Genomic DNA, 27706 nt, shown 5'->3' on the forward strand with positions numbered 1-27706 from the left:
GGATAAGCACTGCTGTAGTCAAAACAACAGTATACACTCACAAGCCTAGGCCCTCTGAAAGATTTTTGGTCCAACAGGAAACCTGTATGGTAAGAGGTGTGATGGCAGTGTGTGTGCATGTGTGCACAGATTCACAGGCCCTGCACTGACTACTGCTGTCAGCTGCAGGTGGACAGGTGCCCAAATACTATCTAAAATCTATCCACTGATTTTGAAACCCCATTTAGGGTCATGGTCCACAATTTGGGAATGATTGTACTAAAGGGACAAGAAGAAAAACAACTGAAGACTCGAACCATGAATTTTTTTGCTGACTGAAAAAGTTGTGTCACAAGACTGTAGTTTGCAAACAAACTGACTAAACAGGTCTGTGAGGTAGTAACTTTCCAGGAAAGTTTTGAAGATCATCATTGGCATGGAGTGCCACACAGATGACTGGCCATCCTGCCTGTCCTCAGCAAATGGATCTATTTAACAAATTTGTATGTACATAAACAGTTATAAACTGAAAAAATATTTGACAACCATCTCTGTACCCCAACAAAACTGCATTTTAAACCATGAGCTCAAATGAAAAAACCCACATTTTCTATCCAACCTATCACCTTCTTTGATCACTGATGAAAAAAATATTCACCTTTGCAAATGAATGCATAATTTCTGACAGCACATCTGAATCTGGCTCTGTACCAATGGCTTTGATCAAAGCATCACACATGAAGTGCCACATCTGGGTGAGGTATTCTGGACCACGGACTCTAGCACATTCAAGTAGTAGAGGCATAGATTCTGCTGCTGCTACACGAACACGTTTTCAGTTGTTAAGGAAAACAATTTGCTTAACCCCCAAACCTCTTAGAGAGCTGTCCTTTTTGAGAGTTTTTGATGTGTTACATATTAGTTAATACAGCAAACTATGCATTATTTCAATATAGCAATCTGAAACCAGCATGCAGTAAAAAATTTAGGTTGAGCTAGGTGCTCCATTCCCTCCCCACAGCCCCCTCAGAGACTAATGACAGACCACTTGAGTCTCAAGAACAATACTGTAACTGTAATCACAGGCAAAAAAAACAAAAAAAAAACAAACCCCACACACACACATTTCTAGATTTCTTCTTCTTTTCCTGGGTAATTTGCTTCAAGCACTGCCAATAGTTTGAAATAGTTTGAAATCACTAATTCAACTTGCCAGTGGGTACCTGCTTCATTTCATTCAACCTAAAACTTACCCACTAGCTTCACAATGCTTATTTTCATACTATGTTAGACAGCTTTAGCATTCAAATCTGGAGCAACAAAGCTGTATCAAACTTGAGGGGGGAAAAATAACTACCTCCTTTTAAAGCGAGAACTGAATTCAAATTATTAATCCTAGTGTATAAATTATATGGGTTGAGACCTATCTGTTACATTATGTGAGGTTATCTCAATCTAACAGGGCTTTAAGATCCATCTACGATATTGGGAAAAGAGACAAAATTATGGAACTCCCTGCCCTTGGAAATTAGGACCACTTTTGAATATGTAGAATTCTGATGCCTAATTAAAAACTGGGCTATTTCACAAATATTTTGGAGATACCTTACATTCAATCACTTGACACATCTGCCTCAGCTGTCTACCTTATGGTGTTTACTGATGGACCACTGGTTCAGGTTTGATTTATACCCCGCTTAAAACTAAGTGACTAACAATAAAAACATACATAAAAATGTTCTATATAAACATACATTTATTATTGTATGTTATGATTGCTATGATGATACTTGATTTTTAAATGTACTTCATTTTTTGTTATCCACCTAGAACTCTTTTGGTTAAGCAGAACACAAATGTCAAAATTAAAGCAAATGAATCTGCAGATGATTTGTAGAAGTCTCTTCCTGAGCAATTCAGAAGACCGCAAGCTAAGAAAATTAAGCAAAAGAAAACTTTTGACCAAGGAAAAGTGTGTGTGTGTGGTGGGGGGAGATTTATATCGTATAGTGGTACTGCTGTACCCAATGTACCTTATGAGCCTATTTTAAAGGGAAAATGTATTAAGAATGGTTATGACGTTCTTTGCACCTTATATGAAATGAACTCCTTTTCCTACCTTTTTCATGGCCTAATTTTTTTTTTTCTTTGAGTCACCCTCTTACAACTGATGATCTTTAGAAACTGTTCAGAGGGATTTTTTCAATTGTTTATTCATTACAAAGTCTATTAGAATTACTTAGGACAGTTTATTTTCCTTCACTTTGCCACTCATCTGGTTTGATGTCTGGCCACCCTTTACTGCCTTGTACATAATTTTCTTTATCAAATATTTTTACATTTGTGTTTATTCTAGACAAATTTACATTAAACACTGTTAAGGTAAGGCACTCAAAGGATACAGACCTCTCAAAAGGCCAAAATGGACATCCATATGCTTGAAACATCCAAATCCTGATTTTGCAAAGGCAGAATAGGGATGTCCAATACTGCAGTACGTGCAAATAGTGTGTTCTGCGCAGGACTAGGGACGGCCTGAAATCTGGACATCCAACAGCATTCCTTATTTAGACCCGTTTCAGGAATGCCCAGGTTACAGAAAGGTGCTCTGAGTGAGCAGCCGTCATAACGCCACCTTAATCCCCCAGTGATTGCGGTCCCCTTCCCTCTCCCATGAAATTTATTTAAAATAAAATATTTATAGACCACATGATCCGAAAGTGCTCAGTGGTTCACAGAAATACGTTCATAAAAAAAACGTACTTGACAAGGACAGAAACAGTAATAAACTATTCAAATTTCAACTAAGTGATAGTCTGTATAGCCTTAGAATAGCATCGTATTATTCAATTATCAAATGGCTATCGAAATAGCAAGGATTTTAATACCCTTTTGAACAGATCAACATTTTTCATTGTCCGCAGGGTGAATGACAAATTGTTCCAAAGCTTAGGACCAATCGCTTTAAAACTCTTATTAAACAATACCACGAAGAGGATACCAGGCTCTATAACAGCTTCTGGTATGGGTATTCTTCACAGAGCAGGAGGCAGGTCTGAGGAGTAGCCTAGTGGTTAGTGCAGTGAACTGTAAACTAAGGGACCCTGGTTTAAATCCCACATGAACTTTTTTAAAAATGTGAGCCCCCCAGAAACAGAAAAATAGCTACTGTACCTAAATATATAAGACACCCGCAAGTCTGGAGGCTACTGGAGTGGTGTACATTCAGGTACAGCAGGTACTTTTCTATTCCTGGAGGGTTCACAGTTACAAAAATAAAGAGCTAAAGTGGGATTTGAACCTGGGTCCCTTGGTTTACAGTCCACTGCACTAACCACTAGACTGCCCCTCTGCTCTGCATAGACATCTATGTGCCATTGAGCATCTGTATAACAGCATTGTTAAACATGTCCCTTGTTTCCCCCAAATTCAAAATTTGGACACTTCAGTTTGTAAACTTGATGTTCTCAGCAAATGGACATCCATTCACATTATTTTCATACAGGCTGTATCCTGCTTGAGGAGGTTTGCAAGATGGATGTCCGCTTGGGACGTTCTGATTTGGACAACCTTTCAAAAGTACCTTTCCAAATCTATTTGCAATTATAATCAAGAATGACCCAACCCAAGCTAAAAGTGGGTACAATATAACTTGTAAAGGTTTATGCCTCATTATAAATGTTACTGTGCAGCTTCATACTACTAAGGATTGTGCTTTGTTCATTACCCCCCCCCCCCCCCTTCCACACTTGGCTCTAAAGACACTCAATGGGCAGCCTCATGTATATTTCCCCATTTTCTCCCATAAAACAGTGCAGCAGATGTATGCTTTTAAGAACTGAAAGCAGCAGCCGCCACTGGACAGGCACCACATGGCACAATAACAAATATTTGGCTTCTCTCACCCCCTTCCTTTGGACCAGCACAAAGCAATTTATACACAAGCCAGACTTCCTGCATAAGCACATATACAACCACAGGTCATTGAGGCCACTCTGCAGTGTAAAGATTGCGAGAAGACTGCTAAGGAAAGAGTTCTGCAAGCAAAGCTATCCACAGTCTACAAAGACCATTGTGATTAGGATATCATCATGGAAATAAAACTTCAGCAGAGGAACCATCAGCTTCACAACTTGCTCTGTGTACTCCACGAACCCTTCCTTAAGCTCTTTAGCATAGCAAACCTGGAAAACAAAGATATTTTCATCAACCTATAAAACATTCCATATTGCTACATTTTATTTTCTACAAGGTAACTTAAAGGATACAAAGTAGAACATAACATCTTAAGCATAAAACAAAAGTTTGTTTTCTATAAAACACTACAATCCCAAGAAGTGAAATTGGTCACCTTTATGGCAGAGTGGATCAGTAAAGGCACTTCAATTGTCTACTCTGGTTTTTATGATTTGTTCAACTTTGGCAGGGTTTTTTTTGGTGCCAGTACGGTGTTCTGGCACCTTTTTTTTTTTCCTTCCCCACTCATCCCCCACAGCCACAGCTGCTTTTTCCAATGAGCAGTAGCAGTGGGCAAAGCAAGGAGTAGCAGGCGTGGAACTGCAATGCTAGGACATGCGCTGTCGGCTCTGCCAATCTGGAACAGGAAGTTGACTTCAGATGAGCAGAGGATCAGCAGAGCCAACTCTGCACATCTGAGCACTGCGGTTCCACGCTTTTTACTCCTTGACTTGCCCGCCGCTGCTGTGAGAAGCAGTGGCCGCAGGAGAAATGCTGGATGGGAAAGAGAAGGCAAGGTGAGATGCCGGATGAGGAGAGGAGGGGCAATGCTGGAAGTGGGGAAGAGAGGGGCAAGCTGTAGGTAGGCACAGTCAAAAGAGGAGAAAATGCTGGATGGAAGTGGGGAGGAGAGAGGGGAAAGCTGAACGTAGGATGTGTAAAGAGGAAAATTGAAGATTGGATAGTAAGAAAGAACTAAATGTGGACAAAGGCAAAAAATAAAAATCGGAGAAACTGAAAGGAAAAGGAGGAGAGAAAAATGACAAACAGGAAATCCTGGCAATACAGATAAGAGAAGACGAGGAAAGCAGAAATCAGAGACTGGGGCCAACAGCTGAAAAAAGTATATAGCCAGACAACAAAGGTAGAAAAAAGAATTTTACTTTTAGTTTAAGAAAGTAGTGTGGTAGTTGTGTAAATCTGTTTTATAGTTGTTAATTTGTACTGTAGTGAATAGAATATGTCTATTTTTGAAATTTATGTCTGCTACCTTTATACCAGTACAAGGAGAAAATATTTTTGTTTTTCTGGTGTTATCCTGTATGCCAGAGTCTGGCTTTTTTGGGGGTGTGGGGGGGGGGGGGGGGGGGGGAATTCAGCTGATTTTTTTGTCTACATATTTTATTAGTGTATGGTCACTTAGGAGTTTCTTTTGATGGAACTGTGAACTATTGTGTACTAAGGAAAAATTAGGACTTACCTGATAATTTTCTTTCCTTTAGTTACAGCAGATGAATCCAGGAACTGGTGGGTTGTATCCGCCTACCAGTAGGTGGAGATAGAGAACACTGAACGAAGGCAGTGACCCTGGACATCCAGCTCCTTCCCTCATCAGTATATGAACATTCCAAAGCAGAACGAAGAAAGAGAACACAAAACCTTTCCTCACAGTGAACAACTGCCCCTAGAACTGGAGCAAAAAACCTGAATAAAGGAGGGATCCTATCAACAGCCTAATACATAACTGTAATTGTAGAATCGTTGTGCTTGCATATAAAAATCTGCGAAATTGAAAACGAGTGTACAAAAAGGCAGACAGGGAGGGATCCTAGATTCATCTGCTTTGACTAAAGGAAAGAAAATTATCAGGTAAGTCCTAAGTTTTCCTTCCTTTTCAACAGCAGATGAATCCAGGAACTGGCGGGATATATCAAAGCACTCCCTACATTGGGTGGGAACCTGCGGCTCCTTGGGAGAGAACCTATGCTCCAAACCGCGCATCCTCTTGCACCGCCACATCCAGCCGATAATGCCGCACAAAGGAAAGATGAGAAGCCCAAGCAGCTGCCCAAAAATCTCGTGAAGAGAGAAGACACACGTTTCAGCCCACGAGGAAGCCATCGCACGCGTGGAATGCGCCTTAAACGGAGACCTACATGACCCTAGGTAAGCAGAAAAAAATGGCGTCCTTAAGCCAACGAGCTATGGTGGCTTTAAACAGAGAAAAACTGTGCCTAGGTCCTGCCAACAAAACGAAGAGATGATCGGAGCACCGATAATCATTTGACATCTGCAAATACTGCAGCAGAACTCTGCGGACATCGAGATGACGCCACTGTCCAAACGAATCTGGAAAATCCTCCTTTCGAAAGGACGGCAGAAAAACTGGCTGATTGAGACGGAAGGCCGAAACAACCTTAGGAAGGAAAGCACAGTCGGATTGTAACCCCAGATTCTGAGAATTGCAAAAAGGGATCCTAACAGGAAAGAGCCGGAAGCTCCAACACTCTCCACACTGAAGTCATGGCTACCAAAAAGACTGCTTTGAGCAACAAATCCTTCTCCGATGAGCGTTTGAGTGGTTCGAAAGGTGGTTTCTGGAGAGCTGTCAGAACTACCCCCATGTTCCAAGGTGGGCACGGAGAACGCAAAGGAGGGCGAAGATGTAAGTCTACCCAGCAAAAAACGGAACACTTCCGGATGAACAGCCAGGGAAGACCCAGTCACTCGACCCCGAAAACAAGACAACGCCGCCACCTGAACCCGAAAGGAATTGTAGGCTAGCCCCGTCTGTAAACCTTCCTGAAAAAAATCCAAAATCTGCGAGACCAACACCAGTAGGGGCGAAGAAGACCTTGTGGTGCACCACGATTCAAACGTGAGCCAAACTCGAGCGTAAGCCGCGGAAGTGAAATGCTTGCAGGCCTGCAGCAGATTAGCAATAACTGAGTTAGAATAGCCCTTCTTTCTTAACTTTGCCCTTTCAATAGCCAGGCCGCAAGACCAAAGCAGGAGGGATCTTCCATAGTCACTGGCCCCTGATGTAGCAGGGGAACTGAAGAGTGGACCTGCGTCCCATCATTGGGCGGGACATCCCTGGACTTCTATGTTGCTGACCGGACCCTGAAGAGCGCTTGTCAGAATGAAAATAAGTCTTCCGTTGAAAACAGGAACGCTGTGCAGAACTCGAGGCCCACTCTCGAGGAGAAAGAGAAGGAGGCACCCTTGGATTTCGACTTATCCTCAGGAAGACGCTGAGTCTTAGAATCACCGAGATCTTTAACAGTCTTCTCCAAATCCTCCCCAAACAAGAGTTTCGCCCTAAAAGGCAACCTCGCCAAACGCTGCTTTGAGGCCATATCAGCTGCCCAATGACGAAGCCAAAGGAGGCGTCTAGCCAATACTATCAAGGACATCTGTTTGGCAGATGTCCTTACCAATCATATAGTGCATCAGCCAAGAAGGCCAATGCTGATTCCATACACAGGGCCACATGAGAGAGAGAGAGAGAGAACCCTCCGGAGGCTGCTGAAGCCAAAAGAGACATGCTCTAGCTGCGTAAGAACTGCAAATAGCAGCCTGCAGTGCAAGGGCTGAAACCTCGAAAGAACGCTTTAAGGAAAACTCCAAGCGACAATCCTGCATATCTTTTAAAGTGACCCCCCCCCCCCCCCCAACCTTCTACAGGGAGAGTAGTCTTCTTAGTAACCGCCGTAACCAGCGAGTCTACCTTTGGAAGCCCAAACAAAGCCAGATGTTCTTCCCGAATCAGGTAAAGGCGAGATATCATTCTAGCCACTTTCCCATCCGGTTCTGACCACTGAGCTGTTATAAGCTCTTAGATGGACTCGTGGACTGGGAATGCCCGAGTCAGCTTCCTAGTACTGGCCATCTTGGGATTACACAAAGAGGCAAGAGCCACGTCAGGATCTTCAATACTGAGAGCCTGCAAAGCATCCAAAATGAAGGACGGCAGCTTTTCACAATGGAAAATACGGACCACCTCAGGGTCATCCTGCTCCTGCGGCAACCCAGCTCCTTCTTCCAGGTCCTCCAGCTAAGAGGGCCTACCAGAGCCCTCTGACTCCCCAAAAATATAATGTGAAGGGGAATGAGGAGATAGGGAGGCTACTTCAGACCGAGAAAAGAAAACCCCGCATGCGCTTAGGGTCAGGCGCATCCGCAGGCGAAGAAGGTAGCAAGCCCCCAGAAGAAACAGGAGGCTCTGGGACCAAAGGAACACCAGCAAGCATGGAACTATTAGAGAACTCTGGCATAGCTCTCCTCATAAGAAAGACCTGATGCATTAATAAGACGAACTCAGGGGAAAAGGAATCTCCCTGACCGTCTGCCCCAGAAACCGAAGAAGGAACAAGTAAGCGAGAATCCCTCGCTGCTGAGATCATAAGAGCGGGAAAGGTCCTTGTCAGCTGAAACCGCCATGCTCCCCGGGCCTGAAAAATCAAGGCAATTCATGCTGCAGAGCCCCGCCGCGGTCCTCCGCTTGCCGCAGTGGGAGCAGCGCTTAACAGCTTCCGCCGCCATCATTAAGAAGCTTAGAAGACGGGAGCGCTGGAAAAATGGCGGTGGCGCACCAAAAAACAAACTTACCCCACTCAGGCGAACTGAAGCCGGGAACCCTCCCAGGAGGAGCTGAGCACAACTCTCCACACAGGAGCTTGGACATGCCTGCAGCGTCTCACACAAGTGAGAAAATAAAGGAGCCTCTATTGAACGTCTTTTTTTTGTTTTTTTACACTGTGAGGAAAGCTAAGAGGCAAAAGGCAGGCACACAGCAGCAACAGAGAGAGAAGCTGGAAGGAAGGGAGAGATGGGGTAAGGCAGGGGCCTGGAGGCCAAGTATGCCTTCAAAGCTGGCACCTCCAGCCACACCCCCCATGCTCAACTAGCAAAGCTCAGGAGCCTCCCAAAGTCACGAATCCAGGAGCTGAAAGGAATCCGTCCATCACCTGCTGGAGATAGAGATATACTGAAGAGAGAAAGAGCTGGACGTTCACTGCCTTCGTTCAGTGTTCTCTCTCTCCATCTGCTGGTAAGTGGATACAACCCATCAGTTCCTGGATTCATCTGCTGTTGATAAGGAATTTCAGTGATGCCTTTTTATATACTTCATGGCTGTATGAGTACCGGTACCTTTTTTCTTACAAAAAAAAAAAAAAGCACTGAACTTTGGTGTCAGATGCTAAACCTACAACACAGAAATAAACACCAAGCAAAACATATGCCCTACTTTCCTCCTTTTTTCAAGGAGTACTGTGAGCAGATGAAGCCTCTGCAATTAAGTGAACATTACTTTGCTTTGAAATCGAGTGACAAAGCTTGGGCCAGAAAAGGGATTGTGGGTTTATTAACCTATCTAAAAACTAATTTTTGATTTTTAAAAGTCTAAAATTCTTTACCGTTTATCCAGACTTAACATACTACCTAATATGCGTTTATAACACAAAATAAATTTAAAAGAATGAAAAGGAACGCCATAAAATAGGAAAGGTGGCATAACACAAAGATACACAATCTACCCATCAGTCTACCAAAGCATAATCTGGGACAGAAATCCTAGACCAACCCAGTCAACAGCACGATCTTCCTTGTTTTAGTTTGCAACAGGCCTAGAACAAAAAGGATAGCTATTAGTTTGATTAGACAGTCTAAAATCCATTTGAAAGAAGGAATTTGCCACCATAAGATATTTTCATTAGCAAGTTAACCCTAAACAGCAAATTAATTGCAGTTCATTGAGAAATAAAACACCCAAGGTTGGCATATAAAACATGCCAAAAAGTTTGGGTATCCCTATTCCCTTAGCAACTTTTACATCTCAGCAATACAAAGATGCAGAAAGCAGTTGTGAAATGGGTGATATCCAGTCTTTTCCACTGAATGCCATATGTATGATAATCTCCCAGTTGGGGAGGGGTCATTTGTGCACATGGTGCAAAATTTGCCTGGTTTTCAGGGAATGAATGAGCCTAGAATAGTGAAACTTGATGCAGAGACATATAGGGAACATTTACAGAGATGTATGACCGTCTCTGAGAAAACATGACTAAAGTCAACAGAAAAAAAAACATGGATGTTTTAATGAATTTTAATAGAACAAACAATATCTAATACAAAAAGTCCTAACCCCATCCTTTTATGTGAAAATTTTTTTTTAACGTTCACCCACACTGTGAAAATTGGTTACTATCGACATTTGAGATCTGTGACTTAGTCATGTTTTCCCAGAGATGGCCACATTTGGAGAAGAGAGGTCACCTGGAAGGAGACCATCACTTTGGTGTGGCGGGAAAAAATCCTGCAGCCAGCAGTATCTTCTCACACAGAAATATTGCTCCAGGAACGTCTGCTCAGGATTGAAAAGTTCAGATGGCCACTTCAGTTATGAATTTGATCATTAGGCATGTAGGCATCTGGGTGAGTGGCTGGTGGCTGTAAGGGTCACTGTCACTTGCCTACCTAGTGCAAAAGTGATGGGCCTCATGCATCACCTAAATAAGATTTTGGACAGCACTATGGAAGAGCTGGCTGTCTTGGTACCGGTGGGTACCAGTGATATAGGAAACTGTGGGGACGGAGGTTCTGGATACCAAATTTAGGCTTTTGTGTAGAAAGTTGAATCCAGACCATGAAGGTTATTTTCAGATATGCTTCTCATTCCACATGCAGGACCCAAGATGTCAGCAGAGCTCTGAAGTCTCAATGTGTAGATGAAGTAATGGTACAGAAGGGCAACCTTAGATTTAAGAATTTTTTTTTTTTGTTACATTTGTACCCCGCGCTTTCCCACTCATGGCAGGCTCAATGCGGCTTACATGAGGCAATGGAGGGTTAAGTGACTTGCCCAGAGTCACAAGGAGCTGCCTGTGCCTGAAGTGGGAATCGAACTCAGTTCCTCAGTTCTCCAGGACCAAAGTCCACCACCCTAACCACTAGGCCACTCCACTATTCTGGGAAAGGGGAAACCTATTCCACGAAGCTGGGCTCCACTTAACTGGGGTGGGACCTAACTGGCATATGGTTTGTGTGGGGATCAGAGTCTGACTTGTCTGGCTTTTCCAATGGGATGCATATTGCTGTTGTGTATATTCACTGCTGCCTTCTTAGAGGTACTGTTATTGGAACTGGTGGTGTTTGCAACATATGCTCTAAGAAGCCTCTTTGCAGGATTTAGTGTTACTTCACAAAGTACCTGTCAGTGAAAGGATATTATGTTGCTATTATTGAGGTGCTACCACACACTAGACTACTTAGAAATCCATCAAGTTCATTCTAAGGCATTTTGTAGTATACCCAAAAAAACAGTACTTATACCTATATACATAGTGTCCACCATATTAGCTCTGGGTCCACCCAAAATGTCAGGTCTGGCTATGCCACTAGCTTGTGATATCCATCTCTCATCATCTGGCCATTAGATTAACTAGGGTCCAGTGAAGGCCCCATTTGAGTGTGCCCACTCCCTGAGGTCTGTCTGGTGGCTTAAGAAATTTGCCCGAACATTCTCCAATCGTGCTATGAGATATCAGGTGTTCCTATACCCATCAGATCAGGAGTGCAGTCTCCCTAGCAACCAGGGAACTCTAGGTGCCCCCTTGCCTGTTCACATAGACCACTGCTGTCACACAGAGAATCTGAACTGCATGTCCATGGATATAGGGTTGGAGTGACTCTAGGGCTAGCCAATTGCTCTGGTCTCCAGATGACTGACAAGGCTACTTTGATCAGGGTCAAATCAGCCCTGTACTACTCTGCCAAACAAATGTTCAAATGTGAGTTAATAACTTTAAGAGATAATGCAGTAATTCATTATTTAACTTTCAGAAATGCAACTATGATAAAAATCAGAAAACGGTTAACAAAATGAACTAATGGGACAAGAGTAAGAGGTAATTTCCTGTTATAGATTCAGAAGAGATTTAAAAAAAAAAAAAAAAAAAAAAAAGCACAGGGTTAAATGGCCAATTTTCTCAATGGAATATAGTTATGGAGTATCAAAGGGAATACTGGGACCAGTGCTTTTTAAAAATGTACAAATGAACTGGAAATGAGAACAAAGTGAAGTGCTCAAATTTGCAGATAACACAAAATTATTTGAAGTTTTGAAACTGCATGTGGATTGAAAGAAATTGCAGGACCACCATGCAAGACTGGTACACAGTTTCCAAATGGAAGAGGAGATGCTAGACACATTAGGAGGAGGCCTAGAGAAGAAGTGGAGATGCTCAATAGGGGGTGGGAAGGAAGGAAGGGGAGATGCTGGATTACAAGGGGGTGAGGGTAAGGGCTCAAGCTGCCTAGAGGGAAGGGGGCATAGCTAAAGATTCACTTAGTGCATCATACAACCTAGGGCTGGATCTGAAAAGTTTACTATTATTTTGTGCAATTTGCCTAGAGATCATGGGTTATAGGCAGAATATCAAACAGCAGGATACTGAACATTAATAATATTGTAGGTCAATACTAACACAATAGCCCATATATTTTAAAAGCAATTTCTTCCACAGATTTTTAGAAAAATATTTTGTGCTCTTACACCTATTTCCCCAAAACAAAGCAAATCCAAATAAAAAAGGATCATTTTAAACAAAAACAGAGCAGCTCATTTCCAGACGGAGGGGCGTAGCCAGACTTCAACGGTAGGGGGGGGGGGGGGTCCAGAGCCGAGGTGAGGGGGCACATTTTAGCCCCCCCGGCACCACCGACCCCATCCACCAGCCATTGCAGACACCTCCAACAACTTTGACCCCCCCCTCCCCCGATGACCCTCTCGACTCCCCGCCCACCGTCGCTTACCACCTTTGCTGGCGGGGGACCCCAACCCCCACCAGCCGAAGTCTTCTTCCTTCCTTTGGTTTCTGAGTCTGACGTCCTGTATGTACAACATGCAGGAAGTCAGTCTCACAGAAACAGAACGAAGCCCTGCGATCTGCAGGGCTTCGTTCTGTTTCTGCGAGTCTGACGTCCTGCACGTTGTATGTGCAGGACGTAGTAAGACTCAGTCAGAAACCAAATGAAGGAAGAAGACTTCCGTGGCGGGGATTGGGGTCCCCACCAGCAAAGGTAGCAGGCGGCGGGGTTGGCGGCGGGAGGGGGGGTTGAGAGGGTCGCCGGCAGGGGGGTCCAGGGCCAAATCTACGGGGGCCCAGGCCCTCGTGGCCCCATAAGCAGGTATGCCCCTGTTCCAGAGCACAAGCTACATACAATTAGAATCCAATTCAGTACTTTTGGCTTGTTTTTCTGTCTCACATCTGCTGGCATAGGGACATAACTCACTCATCTGAACTGGTGTGGTCAGGACATACAGGAAAGGACCATTTTCCTTGACAGCAAAGAGAATAATGTAATCTTATTTAGATTGTTTGTACTTCTCCCCTTACCATTGTGCAGACTATTATAGGTGGAAAGCCTATTTTCACAAGACACACAAGGCACAGAGTTTGCATAGAAGTACACCAGAAACGGATAGGTGCAAACCAGTGGATTATAGTCCCTGACCAGTGGTTGTAGGTAAAATGATAGTTTCCAGTGATATCACTGGTGTAAGAGTAGGTGCAACCTGGAGCCCGTCAGTATCACTAACAAGGCTTAGAACACCTCTAGAATCCCCCAAGGAAGTTAACCTAACAATAAAACCTAACCAGAACTCATTGGGTACTCTTTGGGGCAGCAGAAGATGACCTACAAGACACCCTTCCATCCTAGTTCTCCAAAAGGGCTAACCCCTCTGCCCTTTGGTACCTGAGCCTCCCTTCCTGGATGACTGAAAATAAAGCCCCAGTTCCAGGACCACCAATTTTGTTTCCTAAGCACCAGAACCCTGCCCTGGTCTTATCTTCAGGGAGGTGCTAAACAGGTAACCCTTAAAAAGGGGCTGGATTCGTTGCCTAGTGATGAAGCCAAAACCACCATGCTCAAACACCAGATTAGAAAGTCTGTAAGGAGATGGTGCCGGACTCCAACCAGGAACTCAGGGGGTGGGGAGCAGGAAGCTGCTGGACACACTGTAGAATCACCCTGGCCACAACTTCCACAAATAGCTGACTGCACCACTAGGGCTTTCAATCTGAGCTGCTGCTTCAACAGCATCTCCACCTTCCTATCATGATGGTCCTTGAGAGTAGAAGCACCTTACATCAGAATGGTGGTCTTCTTGGTCACTGTCATCACCAGACATCAATGTTCAGAAACTGTAAGTATAGCCATGTTGTAACTGGGGATTTGGCACACTAATCATAAGCATGGGCCTCCTGAAGACTGAACTCAGGGCTTCCCATTCCTTGACAACCATCTCCGATAAGGCCCAGTGAAAAAGAAAGGTCTCTATGCCTTGTAGCACTATAGAAGTGATAAGTAGTAGTAGTAGAGGGCCTACAGTAACCCGACAATATGGTGTATCCTTCCAGACTCCTTCCAAGGTCACTCCTCAGCTGAAGGACCTCAATCACCTGGTCAATCACAGCCATAAGCTCCTCCTTCTAGAAAGGGGTGTACCACTGGAGAACCCCCTCCCCCTCAGGGGAGATCTCTCCAGACTCCAGCTAGACTGCTTGCAGGTCAGACTCTTCCTCTCTGAGTCCAACTTCCTTGAAGAAAGCAAAGGAAGAAAGTTCCTACTGGGCACCCAAGACACCTTGACCCAGTATACAGGGGGCAAGAAATCTGCGGGGGCTCAACTTCAGAGCCCAGGGTCCCTCTAAAGGAGATGAGTCCGTGAGCTTAGGTGCCTGCCAGCCTGAAAGGGACAGAGGCAAAAGTGATGCCATAAACTTGGTCCCAACTTCTAATCTGGGGCCTCAGGGGAATGCAAGTGACCACTGCAGGGAAGGCTAGGGTATGCTTTTGGCCCCAGTACTCACTAGCACCCAGGTCCCCCTCAGGAGACACAGAAAGAAGGCTCCCCGGCTCTCAGCCCTGCGCAGAAAGTTCTCCCTTTTTGTTTTGCTTACCCCTCACTCTCCTTTTCTTGTGGGGACACTAGAAGAGGCGCAAATCTGGGGAGAGGGGGAGGGGGGAGAGGGGGTGAGGCATTCTCCACTGGGGCCTATGGCTCCACTGGCAAGAGTCCCAACAGGACCTGTACCAAGAAGTGTAGAATGATGCACTTGGGGTACAGAAATCCAAAGGAGATGTATCACATAGGACAGAACATAAGCCCAGCTCAGGAGAGGGACCTTGGGGTGATAAGAGGAAAATGGTATGAGGTTTGGGTCACAAGATGTTCGAGAAGAGAGACTTGAGGACCTGAATATGTATACCCTGGAGAAAAGGAGAGACAGGGGTGATATGATACAGACAATCAAATATCTGAATGTCTGTATTAATTTACAAACCTTTTCCAGAGATGGGAAGGTGGTAGAACTAGACAACATGAATTAAGGTTGCAGAGGGGCCGACTCAAGAATAATGCAGGAAGTACTTTTTCACAGAGAAGGTGGAAGATACATGGAATGCCCTCCTGCAGGAGGTGGTGGAGATGAAAACTAACAGAATTCAAAAATGCACGGGATAAACAAAAAAATACTGTATAGAAGTCATGGAATAAAACAAGCTTAGTGGTAATTACGTGGCAACACCAGTAATTGGGAAGCAAAGCCAGTGCTGGGCAGATTTATACAGTCTTTGCCCTGATTTGGATGGGCTGGATTGGGGCTTTGATGACAACTTCACAAGTTGGAGAAGGCCAGTGCCAGGAAGACTTCTACGGTATGTGCCCTGAAAATGGCAAGAACAAATCAAGATCAAGTATACATTATACAGTATTCACATCATATCTTATGCTATGAGTTTCTTGTTAGGCAGACTGGATGGCAGGTCTTTATCTGCCATTATCTACTATGTTACTATGTTCTCCTTGAAACAAAACATTGAAGGCGAGGGTTTCAAGCAAAGGAGGTGAAGATCCCAACTCAACCTGGGAAGGGTGCATAGACCTACCCAGGGAGAGCAGTCACCCATTGGTTAGGGACCATAGCCAGAGTCTGTAGGGGTATTTCCCTGTGATCTAGCCTAAGCTGGTCTTGGCCTATACAAGCCTATGACATCTTGGTATAATAAGATGGCTGCTGCAACATCTCTGTGTCAGCAAGATCCAGCTTCAGCTTGTGGAAAATCACTGACAGGCTTGCTAAAGCCAAGGACAGTCTGTGTTCTAAACACCCCCTTCTATCACCCTGAGAACAGAGTAGGGAGGCAGACATGGCTTCAGAAGTTACCATTCTCCAAGGTCATAAAACAAAGAACTCTTCTTGCCCATGTACTGAACTGGACAAGATCCTGATTGGTTCCTACAGTCACCTGACCCAGAGGTACGGGAAAAGCGGGAACAGAAGTAAGTTAGTGAGTCGGAGACCCTTGGAAGAGGGGCAACTGGTAAGAGGACCTGAGAAATCCAGCAAGGCTCGGGGGAGCCAAAGACTTTGTATGATACCAACCTCGTGACCTGCATCCTGGTGCAAATACCTGTGGCAGAGATATTGGCTCTGATAACCAAAGGAGTGACAGGAACCTACGTGGGCTGATAAAGACCTGCACTACATAAGACACAGACAGCTAAAATAGCGTCTGGGGAGATTCTGCTCCGGTCTTATCTGAAGCCGTCATCACGACAGCGTGGTAAGATCACAGTGCTATATTTCCTGGTCTGGGGTTAGGCAGTGGTTTTATCTAAGTACGACTGGCTTATGTCAGCTCTTGGTCAGGGACAGCAGCTAATGTGTATTTTGCATAAGATGTGATAAGTTTCATAAGGATTATTAGGTTATCATTTGTACTGTTCTAATCATTACCGTACTTAGTCTCAGGATAATCAGAGTGTAGTTTAGACAATATATTTTCGGTAGTGCTCATATCAGTAAGGGATATTTTTATTGCATAAGCTAGCGCAGAGTATTTCTATTTTCTTATCCATAATAAAGCTAATATATATATATATATATATATATATATATATATATATATATATATATATCAGCTGTGTCTTTCTTTTTCACTCTACACACCAAAACACCTGGAGAGGTGCCAGAAGCAAAATTCCTGTATCTCACCCTAGACAGAGCTAGTAGGCAGACTTAGGCATCAGGGAATCTTGGTATAAGTAATCTGTGGGTACCTGTTGCCCTAGGTATTATTTATCTCATCCTACAAGTCTGAGGGAGGCAAGCTGCAGTAAGCAAAAGACAGCTGAACCAGTCCAACCTACACCATCTGCTGGAAGCAGAGAAATACTGACTGGCTCCAGGCTGCACCTACTCTTGTACCAGTGATATCACCGGAAACTTTTTCTCTACCTCCAGCTACTGGCCAGGGAATATGACCCATTGGTTTGGGCTGGTCTAGCTGAAAAATATGCAACTGACTGTGGAAGTGGCACAGATGAGAAATCTAATCTCACAAAAACAAAACTATAAAAAGGGTAATATGAAGCTCCCTGTCCATCTATTACAGAAATAATTAAAGCAAACGCAACAGGAACCAACCCAATTTCTCAGACTAGTGTAGTGAGCTACAGCCTGCAGCATCAAAGTTCAGGTCCCTCTCTCTGTCAGGGTTCACTAGGTCTAGGCATGCTGCAAAGGGCATGCACTCAGATCTGTAGAAAGAAGATCAGTGATAATACTGCTGTGGCCCCTGCAGTCAATGAGCAACCCTTCCTGTCCTCTGATGGGCCCATGCCACTTACAGGGCAGGGGTGGAGAGAAAGCGAATGATACATACCTGTAGCAGGTGTTCTCCGAGGACAGCAGGCTGATTGTTCTCACGACGGGGTGACGTCCACGGCAGCCCCCACCAACCGGAACAAAACTTCGCGGGCGGTCCTGCACGCAGGGCACGCTCACCGCGCATGTGCGGCCGTCTTCCCGCCCGTGCGCGACCATTCCTACTCAGTTGAATGACAAGCAAAGGAATGAGGAAAAAACGCAACTCCAAAGGGGAGGGAGGGAGGGTAGGTGAGAACAATCAGCCTGCTGTCCTCGGAGAACACCAGCTACAGGTATGTATCATTCGCTTTCTCCGAGGACAAGCAGGCTGCTTGTTCTCACGACTGGGGTATCCCTAGCTCTCAGGCTCACTCAAAACAAGAACCCAGGTCAACTGAACCTCGCAACGGCGAGGGCATAACAGAAATTGACCTACGAAGAACAACTAACAGAGTGCAGCCTGAACAGAATAAATCGGGTCCTGGAGGGAGGAGTTGGATTCAAACCCCAAACCGATTCTGCAGCACCGACTGCCCGAACCGACTGTCGCGTCGGGTATCCTGCTGGAGGCAGTAATGTGATGTGAATGTGTGGACAGATGACCACGTCGCAGCCTTGCAAATCTCTTCAATAGTGGCTGACTTCAAGTGGGCCACTGATGATGCCATGGCTCTAACACTATGAGCCGTGACATAACCCTCAAGAGCCAGCCCAGCCTGGGCGTAAGTGAAGGAAATGCAATCTGCTAGCCAATTGGAAATGGTGCGTTTCCCAACAGCGACCCCTTTTCTATTGGGGTCGAAAGAAACATATTGGGCGGACTGTCTGTGGGGCTGTGTCCGCTCCAGATAGAAGGCCACCGCTCGCTTGCAGTCCAATGTGTGCAACTGACGTTCAGCAGGGCGGGTATGTGGTCTGGGAAAGAATGTTGGCAAGACAATTGACTGGTTAAAATGGAACTCCGACACCACCTTTGGCAGGAACTTAGGGTGAGTGCGCTCTGTTATGATGAAATTTGGTATAAGGAGCATGAGCTACCAGGGCCTGCAGCTCACTGACTCTACAAGCTGAAGTAACTGCCACCAGGAAAATGACCTTCCAGGTCAAGTACTTCAGATGGCAAGAATTCAGTGGCTCAAAAGGAGGTTTCATCAGCTGGGTGAGGACGACATTGAGATCCCATGACACTGCAGGAGGCTTGACAGGGGGCCTTGACAAAAGCAAGCCTCTCATGAATCGAACGACTAAAGGCTCTCCAGAGATGGCTTTACCCTCTACAGGATAATGGTAAGCACTAATCGCAGTAAGGTGATTCCTTACTGAGTTGGTCTTGAGACCAGACTCCGATAAGTGCAGAAGGTATTCAAGCAGGTTCTGTTCAGGACAAGAATGAGGTTCTAGGGCCTTGCTCTCACACCAAACGACAAACCTCCTCCACTTGAAAAAGTAACTCTTTTTAGTGGAATCCTTTCTAGAGGCAAGCAAGACGCGGGAGACACCCTCAGACAGACCCAACGAGGCAAAGTCTATGCCCTCAACATCCAGGCCGTGAGAGCCAGAGACTGAAGGTTGGGGTGCAGAAGCGCTCCGTCGTTCTGCGAAATGAGTCGGAAAACACTCCAATCTCCACGGTTCTTCGGAGGACAACTCCAGAAGTAGAGGGAACCAGATCTGACGGGGCCAAAAAGATGCTATCAGAATCATGGTGCCGTAGTCTTGCTTGAGCTTCAGTAAGGTCTTCCCCACCAAAGGTATGGGAGGATAAGCATACAGGAGGCCGGTCCCCCAATGGAGGAGAAAGGCATCCGACGCCAGTCTGCCATGTGCCTGTAGTCTGGAACAGAACAGAGGCAGCTTGTGGTTGGCCTGAAAGGCGAAAAGGTCCACCGAGGGAGTGCCCCACTCTCGGAAGATCTTGCGTACCACTCTGGAATGGAGAGACCACTCGTGCGGTTGCATGAGTCTGCTCAGCCTGTCGGCCAGACTGTTGTTTACGCCTGCCAGGTATGTGGCTTGGAGAAGCATGCCGAACTGGCAGGCCCAACGCCACATCCCGATGGCTTCCTGACACAGGGGGCGAGATCCGGTGCCCCCCTGCTTGTTGATGTAATACATTGCAACCTGATTGTCTGTCCGAATTTGGATGATTTGGTAGGACAGCCGATCTCTGAAGGCCTTCAGTGCGTTCCAGACCGCTCGGAGCTCCAGGAGGTTGATCTGAAGATCTTGTTCATGGAGGGACCACAGTTCCTGGGTGTGGAGCCCATCGACATGAGCTCCCCACCCCAGATGAGATGCATCCGTCGTCAGCAGTTTCGTGGGCTGCGGAATTTGGAATGGACGTCCAAGAGTCAAATTGGACCGAATGGTCCACCAGTGCAGCGAATTGCGGCAGCTGATGGACAGGCGGATGATATCTTCTAGATTCCCGGTAGCTTGACACCACTGGGAAGCTAGGGTCCATTGAGCAGGTCTCATGTGAAGGTGAGCCATGGGAGTCACATGAACCGTGGAGGCCATATGACCCAGGAGTCTCAACATCTGCCGAGCTGTGACCTGCTGAGACGCTCTGGTCTGGGAAGCGAGGGACAGGAGATTCTGCGCCTTTGCTTCGGGAAGAAAGGCCTGAGCCGTCTGTGAATTCAGCAGAGCTCCTATGAATTCCAGAGATTTGACTGGCTGGAGATGGGACTTTGGGTAATTTATCACAAACCCCAGCAGCTCCAGGAGGTGAATAGTGCACTGCATGGACCGGAGAGCTCCTGCCTCCGAGGTGTTCTTGACCAGCCAATCGTCGAGATACGGGAACACGTGCACTCCCAGCTTGCGTAGGTACGCCGCAACCACCACAAAACACTTCGTGAATACCCGTGGGGCAGAGGCGAGCCCAAAGGGCAGCACACAATACTGAAAATGCCGTGTCCCCAGATGGAATCTGAGATACTGTCTGTGAGCTGGCAGTATCGGGATGTGGGTGTAAGCGTCCTTTAAATCCAGGGAACATAGCCAATCGTCTTTCTGGATCATTGGTAGAAGGGTGCCCAAGGAAAGCATCCTGAACTTCTCTATGACCAGGTATTTGTTCAGGCCTCTCAGGTCTAGGATGGGGCGCATCCCCCCCGTTTTCTTTTCCACAAGGAAGTACCTGGAATAGAATCCCTGCCCTTCCTGCCCGGGTGGCATGGGCTCGACCGCATTGGCGCTGAGAAGGGCGGAGAGTTCCTCTGCAAGTACCTGCTTGTGATGGAAGCTGAAGGATTGGGCTCCCGGTGGGCAATTTGGTGGAGTGGAGGCCAAATTCAGGGTGTATCCGCACCGCACTATTTGGAGAACCCACTGGTCAGAGGTTATCAGAGGCCACATTTGGTGAAAAACTTTCAACCTCCCTCCGACCGGTAGGTCGTCCGGTACAGACATTTTGATGGCGGCTATGTTCCCATGGATCCAGTCAAAAGCCCGTCCCCTGCTTTTGCTGTGGAGGCGCAGGGGGCTGCTTAGGCGCACGCTGTTGACGAGAACGAGCGCGCTGGGACTGTCCCCGTGCCTAAGGAGGCCTTCGGGCCGGCTGGGTGTACCTACGCTTGCTGTAGGCGTAGGGTGCAGCCTGCCGAGCCCTGGAAAAACGTCCACCTGTAGAGGTGGGTGCTGAAGGCGCCCGGTGGGACAGCTTGTCGAGAGCGGTTTCCCGCTGGTGTAGTTGGTCCACCAACTGCTCAACCTTCTCGCCAAAGATGTTATCCCCCCGGCAAGGGACATCCGCCAGTCGCTACTGGGTGCGGTTGTCCAGGTCAGAGGCACGCAGCCATGAGAGTCTGCGCATCACTATACCTTGGGCCGCAGCTCTGGATGCCACATCACAGGTGTCATAAATACCCCTGGACAGGAACTTTCTGCACGCCTTCAGCTGCCTGACCACCTCCTGAAAAGGCCTGGACTGCTCCGGGGGGAGCTTGTCAACCAGGTCCGCCAGTTGCCTCACATTGTTCCGCATGTGGATGCTCGTGTAGAGCTGGTACGACTGAATGCGGGTCACGAGCATGGACCATTGGTAGGCCTTCCTCCCAAACGAGTCCAGAGTGCGAGACTCCCGCCCAGGGGGCGCCGAGGCGGTATCCCTCAAACTCCGAGCTCTCTTGAGAGCAGAGTCCACGACCGCCGAGTCATGAGGCAATTGGGGCCGCATCAACTCTGGGTCACAGTGGATCCTGTATTGGGACTCCGCTTTCTTGGGGATGGTGGGGTTAGATAACTGCTTCAGCCAGTTCCGAAGCAGTGTCTCTTTGAGGACATTGTGCAACGGCACCGTGGAAGACTCTCTAGGTGGTGATGGATAGTCGAGGACCTCGAGCATCTCAGCCCTCGGCTCATCCACAGAGACCACGGGAAAGGGAATGCAAATAGACATATCCCTGACGAAGGAGGCAAAGGAGAGGCTCTCAGGGGGCGAGAGTTTCCTCTCCGGCGAAGGAGTGGGGTCGGAGGGAAGGCCCACAGACTCCTCTGAGGAGAAATACCTGGGGTCCTCCTCCTCACCCCACGAGGCCTCTTCCTCGGTGTCAGACATGAGCTCTTGCAGCTCAGACCTAAACCGGGCCCGTCTCGACTGCGAGGAACCAAGTCCCCGGTCATGGCGTCGAGCGGTGGACTCCCGCACCGGCGGGGATGAAGCTCCCTCCATCAACGTCGACGGGGATTCCACCTGCGTGGCGTCCGCAGCATCGGGCCAGAGCACACCGGCGCCTCCATCAATGGCGCCGGGGGCGCAAGCACCCCCGGTGCCGGTAGAGCCTGGCGCATCAGCCCTTCCAGAATCCCCGGAAGGATGGCTCGGAGGCACTCGTCAAGGCCCGCTGTCAGGGAAGGCAGGGGGGCCGGTGTGGGTGTCGGTGCCGGAAGCTGCTCGGGTCCAGGAGACGGTACCGAAGTACCCATGGACTGACGCAGCGACACCTCTTCGACCGAGGGGGAGCGCTCCTCTCGGCACTGCCGCTTCCTCGGCGTCGAATCATCTCTGGAGGCGCCGGAGCTGGTAGTCCCGTGCGCCGTGTGCGACCAATGGCGGTGCTTTTTGGTTTTCTTCCGGTGCCCATCATCGGCGCTCGGCAGCAGAGATGAAGAGGAGGTAGAGCCCCCCCCCCCCCAGCCTCGAGGGATCGGGTCTGACAGGGTTCAGTCCCGATGGCCCTGGGTAGAGGGAGTGGCCGGGGCCGGCGGGTCAACGGTACCTGTACTCCTGGAGTCGATGCCATCGTCGGTGCCGATTTCGTCGACATCGGTACCGACGATACGCCCGTCAACACCAATGCCCTCGAGGGGCCGGCGCAAGTTCCAAAAAGATGGTCCCGAAGAACTTGCCTCGCCACCTGTGTCCGCTTCCACAAGCCGAGACACAAGGTGCACGTCTTGGTATTATGCTCCGGCCCGAGGCACTGGAGGCACCAAGCGTGGGTATCAGTTTGCGATATCTGCTGGCCGCACCGACCACACTTCTTGAATACGCTCGGGACCTTGACGGAAAAATCGCGTCGGCGAAGTCAAAGTCGTCGATGGTGGCGGTGAAAAGCACACCCGAAAAAAGAAACGACCGCGCGGCCACAAGGCCGCAACGAGGCACCCCCGGCTAACGACGACGAGGGGACAAACTACTTTTACTTTTTACAATGGAATGGAAAAGAGCACGAACGCGCACAAAAAGAGAAAAAACTCACGGCTAGGCCGCAATCCGGTTCCCGGGGCTGACAGAGAGAGAGAGAGACGATAACACGTCTCTCTCCAGCGCGGAATCGAAAAAAACTGAGCGGGAACGGTCGAACACGGGCGGGAAGACGGCTGCGCATGCGCGGTGGGCGTGCCCTGCGTGCGGGACCGCCCGCGAAGTTTTCTTCCGGTTGGTGGGGGCTGCCGTGGACGTCACCCAGTCGTGAGAACAAGCAGCCTGCTTGTCCTCGGAGAAGAAAAGGTACAACAGACTGTAGAGAGGAAGGTGGGTGAAGGGAAAAAAATCATCATAAACTCTATAATACAAGCTACACACCAACATTTGGCAAGCAGTTGCTTTCTCTTCAAGACCTGCAGTTTTGATTCCAAAGCTCTGTTGATCTCCCAAGTTTACAAACTCCCAGCCATCATCATCACTCATATTCTCCATGTCTTGTGCTATTTTGTATGGGAAAAGAAAAAGAAACAAGGTGGTATTACAACCTAAAAACTGACAGAAAATAAAAATACCTTATAATAAAAATTGCTTAACACCTACTGTCTAGAAGTGCTACTTCAGGCTTAATGGATGCAGTCTTCATCAAAGGACCCATGACAACAGGAAGGTACTGCTGGAATTCTTTCCCCAGGATCTTGCACATTCTGGCCCAGGCAGAGATCATGTACGATATCTGAAAGTGAAACAGAATGCACTTCTCCATCCAACAACAATCCAATGAAAAGATTTAACGGTGACAACTGCATGCTTAAAAAAAAATACCAGCAGCACAATCTCCCACATCTAGATGGATTTACACAATAGAAGATGCAGCTTTGTGTCATCTGTTCAATCATGGTGCCCTGATCTTGCCCAAGTTTCAGCAAAGTCTTCTCTATTAGAGGTATGGGAGGATACACATAAAGAAGATTCTGTCCTCAATGCAGGAGAAAGGAGTTATCATCATACAGCTGACAATTGAATATATACTATCAACTGTATTGTACAAGGTCAGTAGGCCCATTTATATGCACTTCATCTAGACATATTTTAGACTCTTGTTTTTATCTTATATTCATTTTTTAATTAGCTTTTAGAACATCCATATATATCCGTTTAGCAACTATGTCTGTTCCTGCTATATAGCTATATATATTTATTAACATATAGGTTTATATATGTCTGATATTGTTTTTAAAATAGATTTATAACAAAACATATATTTTGAATTTTATATACAATTTTATATTTGTTTATATATATATATATGTGACCATCTTTTGTTATACATGTGATATTATTGTATCAATGTTTTATTTTTTTTAAAATGTATTTCATTTTATAGACTCCTGATGAAGGCGCACTTTGGCGCCGAAACACAGCTGTGTCGAGTCAGAGTCAAGTATGTCAGTGTTTTCAATTGAATAAAGATTTGATTTTCTACATACGTCGTCTCCGGTTCCTTTGGAAGACCCTACCTTTCCTACTCCCTTTCTTAAAGCAGTTAGCTTAGCAGGGTTTAAAAAAGATTTGGCTAATTTCCTTAAAGAAAGGTCCATAGACCATTATTAAAATGGGAAAGGAAAGTGAGGAATGCTGGTTTGTGGCTGGCTGGGGTACACCATTTCTGAGCGGGTCTTGGGCTTAGAGGGGAGGCCTGAGCCCACCCACTGCTACGCCCCCAGGTCACTAAGCAGCAGCATAAGCACACGCTCCTCAGTGGCAGGATATGCTCTTCGGCGGCAGATGCTCTTCGGTGGCAGAACACGCTCCTCAGCGGCAGGTAAGGGCACAGCATTAGCACATGCTCCTCATGCCTGACACGTGGGCAGGGGAATGCTGTGATTAACACATTTACTCATTGTAATTTGTTAATCACAGCATTAAACATGATTAACATGCTGCCTTAGTTCAGACAGCTACTATCGCAGCTCTGTCAAAAAGATTTCACCCACTTGTGTGTCTAATTCATCCTGCTTGTCCAAGAAGCAACTACACTTAACATTAGATTATCTTTATTATTATTATTATTATTAATAATAAAAGCTGATATTTTGGTATTCAGAAAATCCTAAGAAACATGCAGGAGGAAAAGAATTTAGTCAAAGCCATACCTGAGGATCATCATCTTCCAGATCACTAAAGTCAGTTTGTGTTTTCAGCAATAACTGCATCACTTCAGAAGCATCCTGCATGAACTGTAATTAAAAGCCTATTAAACAAGGAGAACAAAAATTCCAACCAAATGGTATTTACAATACATCAAAACTTATTAACTTTGCTGATTAGAGTGCACAGCAATGCATGAACTTGCAAAGCTGATGAACTACTCAGTTTTGAAAACTTATTTTACATATTTGCAACTAGATTACACAGAATGCCAGTGTTAAGCACAACAAACTGTACAGTTGGGGCATTACACTTTGATCTGTCATCATTTATCACTTGGCGACAGCTATAACACCATCAGAAGATTAGTCTTCCTATGACTATCACCAACATAATCGTTGATGTTATGTAATTAGCTTTGCATATAAATATTAGATACATCAGCTTTCAGTTTTGGTCATTTGCCAGCCACTTAGCAAATTGCTATTCAGTAACTTTGGAATAAGCTAGTGTCACATGCAAGTCTATCTAATTAAATCAGGATTCCTTTATGCATATCCCACGCATGTTTGAATTCCGAAAACGGTAACGGAATTCAAACATGCGTGGGATATGCATAAAGGAATCCTGTGCAGTAGGAATGAATCCTCAGAAGCTTAGCCAAAATTGGGTGGCGGAGCAGGTGGGGGAAGAGAGGTTGGTGGTTGGGAGGCGAGGATAGTGGAGAGCAGACCTATACGGTCTGTGCCAGAGCCAGTGATGGGAGGCGGGACTGGTGGTTGGGAGGCGGGAAATACTGCTGGGCAGACTTGTAAGGTCTGTGCCCTGAAAAAGGCAGGTACAAATCAAGGTAAGGTATACACATATGAGTTTATCTTGTTGGGCAGACTGGATGGACCATGCAGGTCTTTTTCTGCCGTCATCTACTATGTTACTATGTAGCATAACTTGAACCTTCATGCACTTTTTTTTTTTTTGTTATATTTGTACCCCGCGCTTTCCCACTCATGGCAGGCTCAATGCGGCTTACATGGGGCAATGGAGGGTTAAGTGACTTGCACTTCACGTGATACAACTTGCTTTACCTTTGCTGAAAGGCATTTTTCTAGCAGGTTGATCAGGAGCTGTCTCTGAGTAGACCACTGATCCTGGTTGTGGAGCCTATCTCTACATGAGCCCCCCCCCCCCCACCCCAGGATGGATGCACCAGGCACAGGAAAATCCCCAGCTTTTTTCTAGAAGCTTTTGGGAGTTCCACTGCACCTGTGTACATGCCTTCCAGCCTGCCATGAACGTGCGGGACTAGCCAGTCTATTAGAAAGCTAATACAACTCCTCCTAGGGGAGCAGAGCGGAAAGGAACGTGTGAATGTGTTACTGCTGTCCTTGGAGAACATCTGTTACAGATGAGCAACACTGTTATCTCCAAGGAAAAGCAGGACATCTTCACATGTATGGGAATCCCTAGCTACTAGGCTGTTCCATACAAAAGGGGTGAATAAAAAAGGCTAACAGCAGACTAAGGCCTAGAATTTTTTTTTTTATTAAAAACAAAATTTTTTTACAGCCTGGAACAGGAACAAAATGGGCAAGGGGATAAAGTTGGACTCTAGACTCCAAACAAATTCTGAAGGACTACCTGATCAAATCAACTGTCAGGAGTCTTGATCTAAGCAGTAGTGTGATGTGAATGTATGGTTATGTGATGACCACGCTGCAGCCCTGTAGCCATGGCTTAGACATTATGAGCTGCCACATGACCCTCAAAAATCAGCCTGAGCATAAATAAAGGAAGGAAATGCCATCTGCTGGCCAATTGGACAGTGTGTTGCCAATGGTTGTCCCCATCCTGTTTGGATCAAAAGAAATAAAAAGCAATAAAAACTTGGGTGGACTGTCTATGAGCTTTAGTCTGCTCCAGACAGAAGGCCAAGGCTCTCTTGAAGTCCAAGGTGTGCAGTACACTTTCACTGGATGGGCATGAGGTCTGGGGAAGATTGCTGGTAGGACAATTGACTTAGATGGAATTCCAACACAATCTTAGGAAGGAACTTAGTATGCGCGCATACTACTCTATTGTGATGAAATCTTGTTTAAGGTAGATCAGCTACACGAGTGTGGAGCTCACTTACTCTGTGGGCTGAAGTGACTGCCACCAAAAACAGAACCTTCCAGGTCAAAAACTTCAGAGGGCAGGAATCAAGTGGCTCAATGGAGTTTTCATTAATTGGGTGAGAATTACATTG

At 46.4% G+C, this 27706-nt stretch overlaps 1 protein-coding gene across 1 annotated transcript in view; it reads right to left on the reverse strand.

Annotated features, from left to right (window-relative positions):
- The window catches only part of IPO5 (importin 5), a 358310-nt gene that overhangs the window by 165614 nt on the left and 164990 nt on the right, over positions 1-27706 (reverse strand). The window contains 5 exon segments of the mRNA XM_030201357.1: positions 638-810; positions 4067-4163; positions 23692-23813; positions 23914-24046; positions 25467-25550. Of these exon segments, the coding sequence (XP_030057217.1) occupies positions 638-810; positions 4067-4163; positions 23692-23813; positions 23914-24046; positions 25467-25550 (609 nt within the window).

The sequence above is a fragment of the Microcaecilia unicolor genome, chromosome 4, assembly GCF_901765095.1.
Source record: "Microcaecilia unicolor chromosome 4, aMicUni1.1, whole genome shotgun sequence".
Taxonomy (NCBI): domain Eukaryota; kingdom Metazoa; phylum Chordata; class Amphibia; order Gymnophiona; family Siphonopidae; genus Microcaecilia; species Microcaecilia unicolor.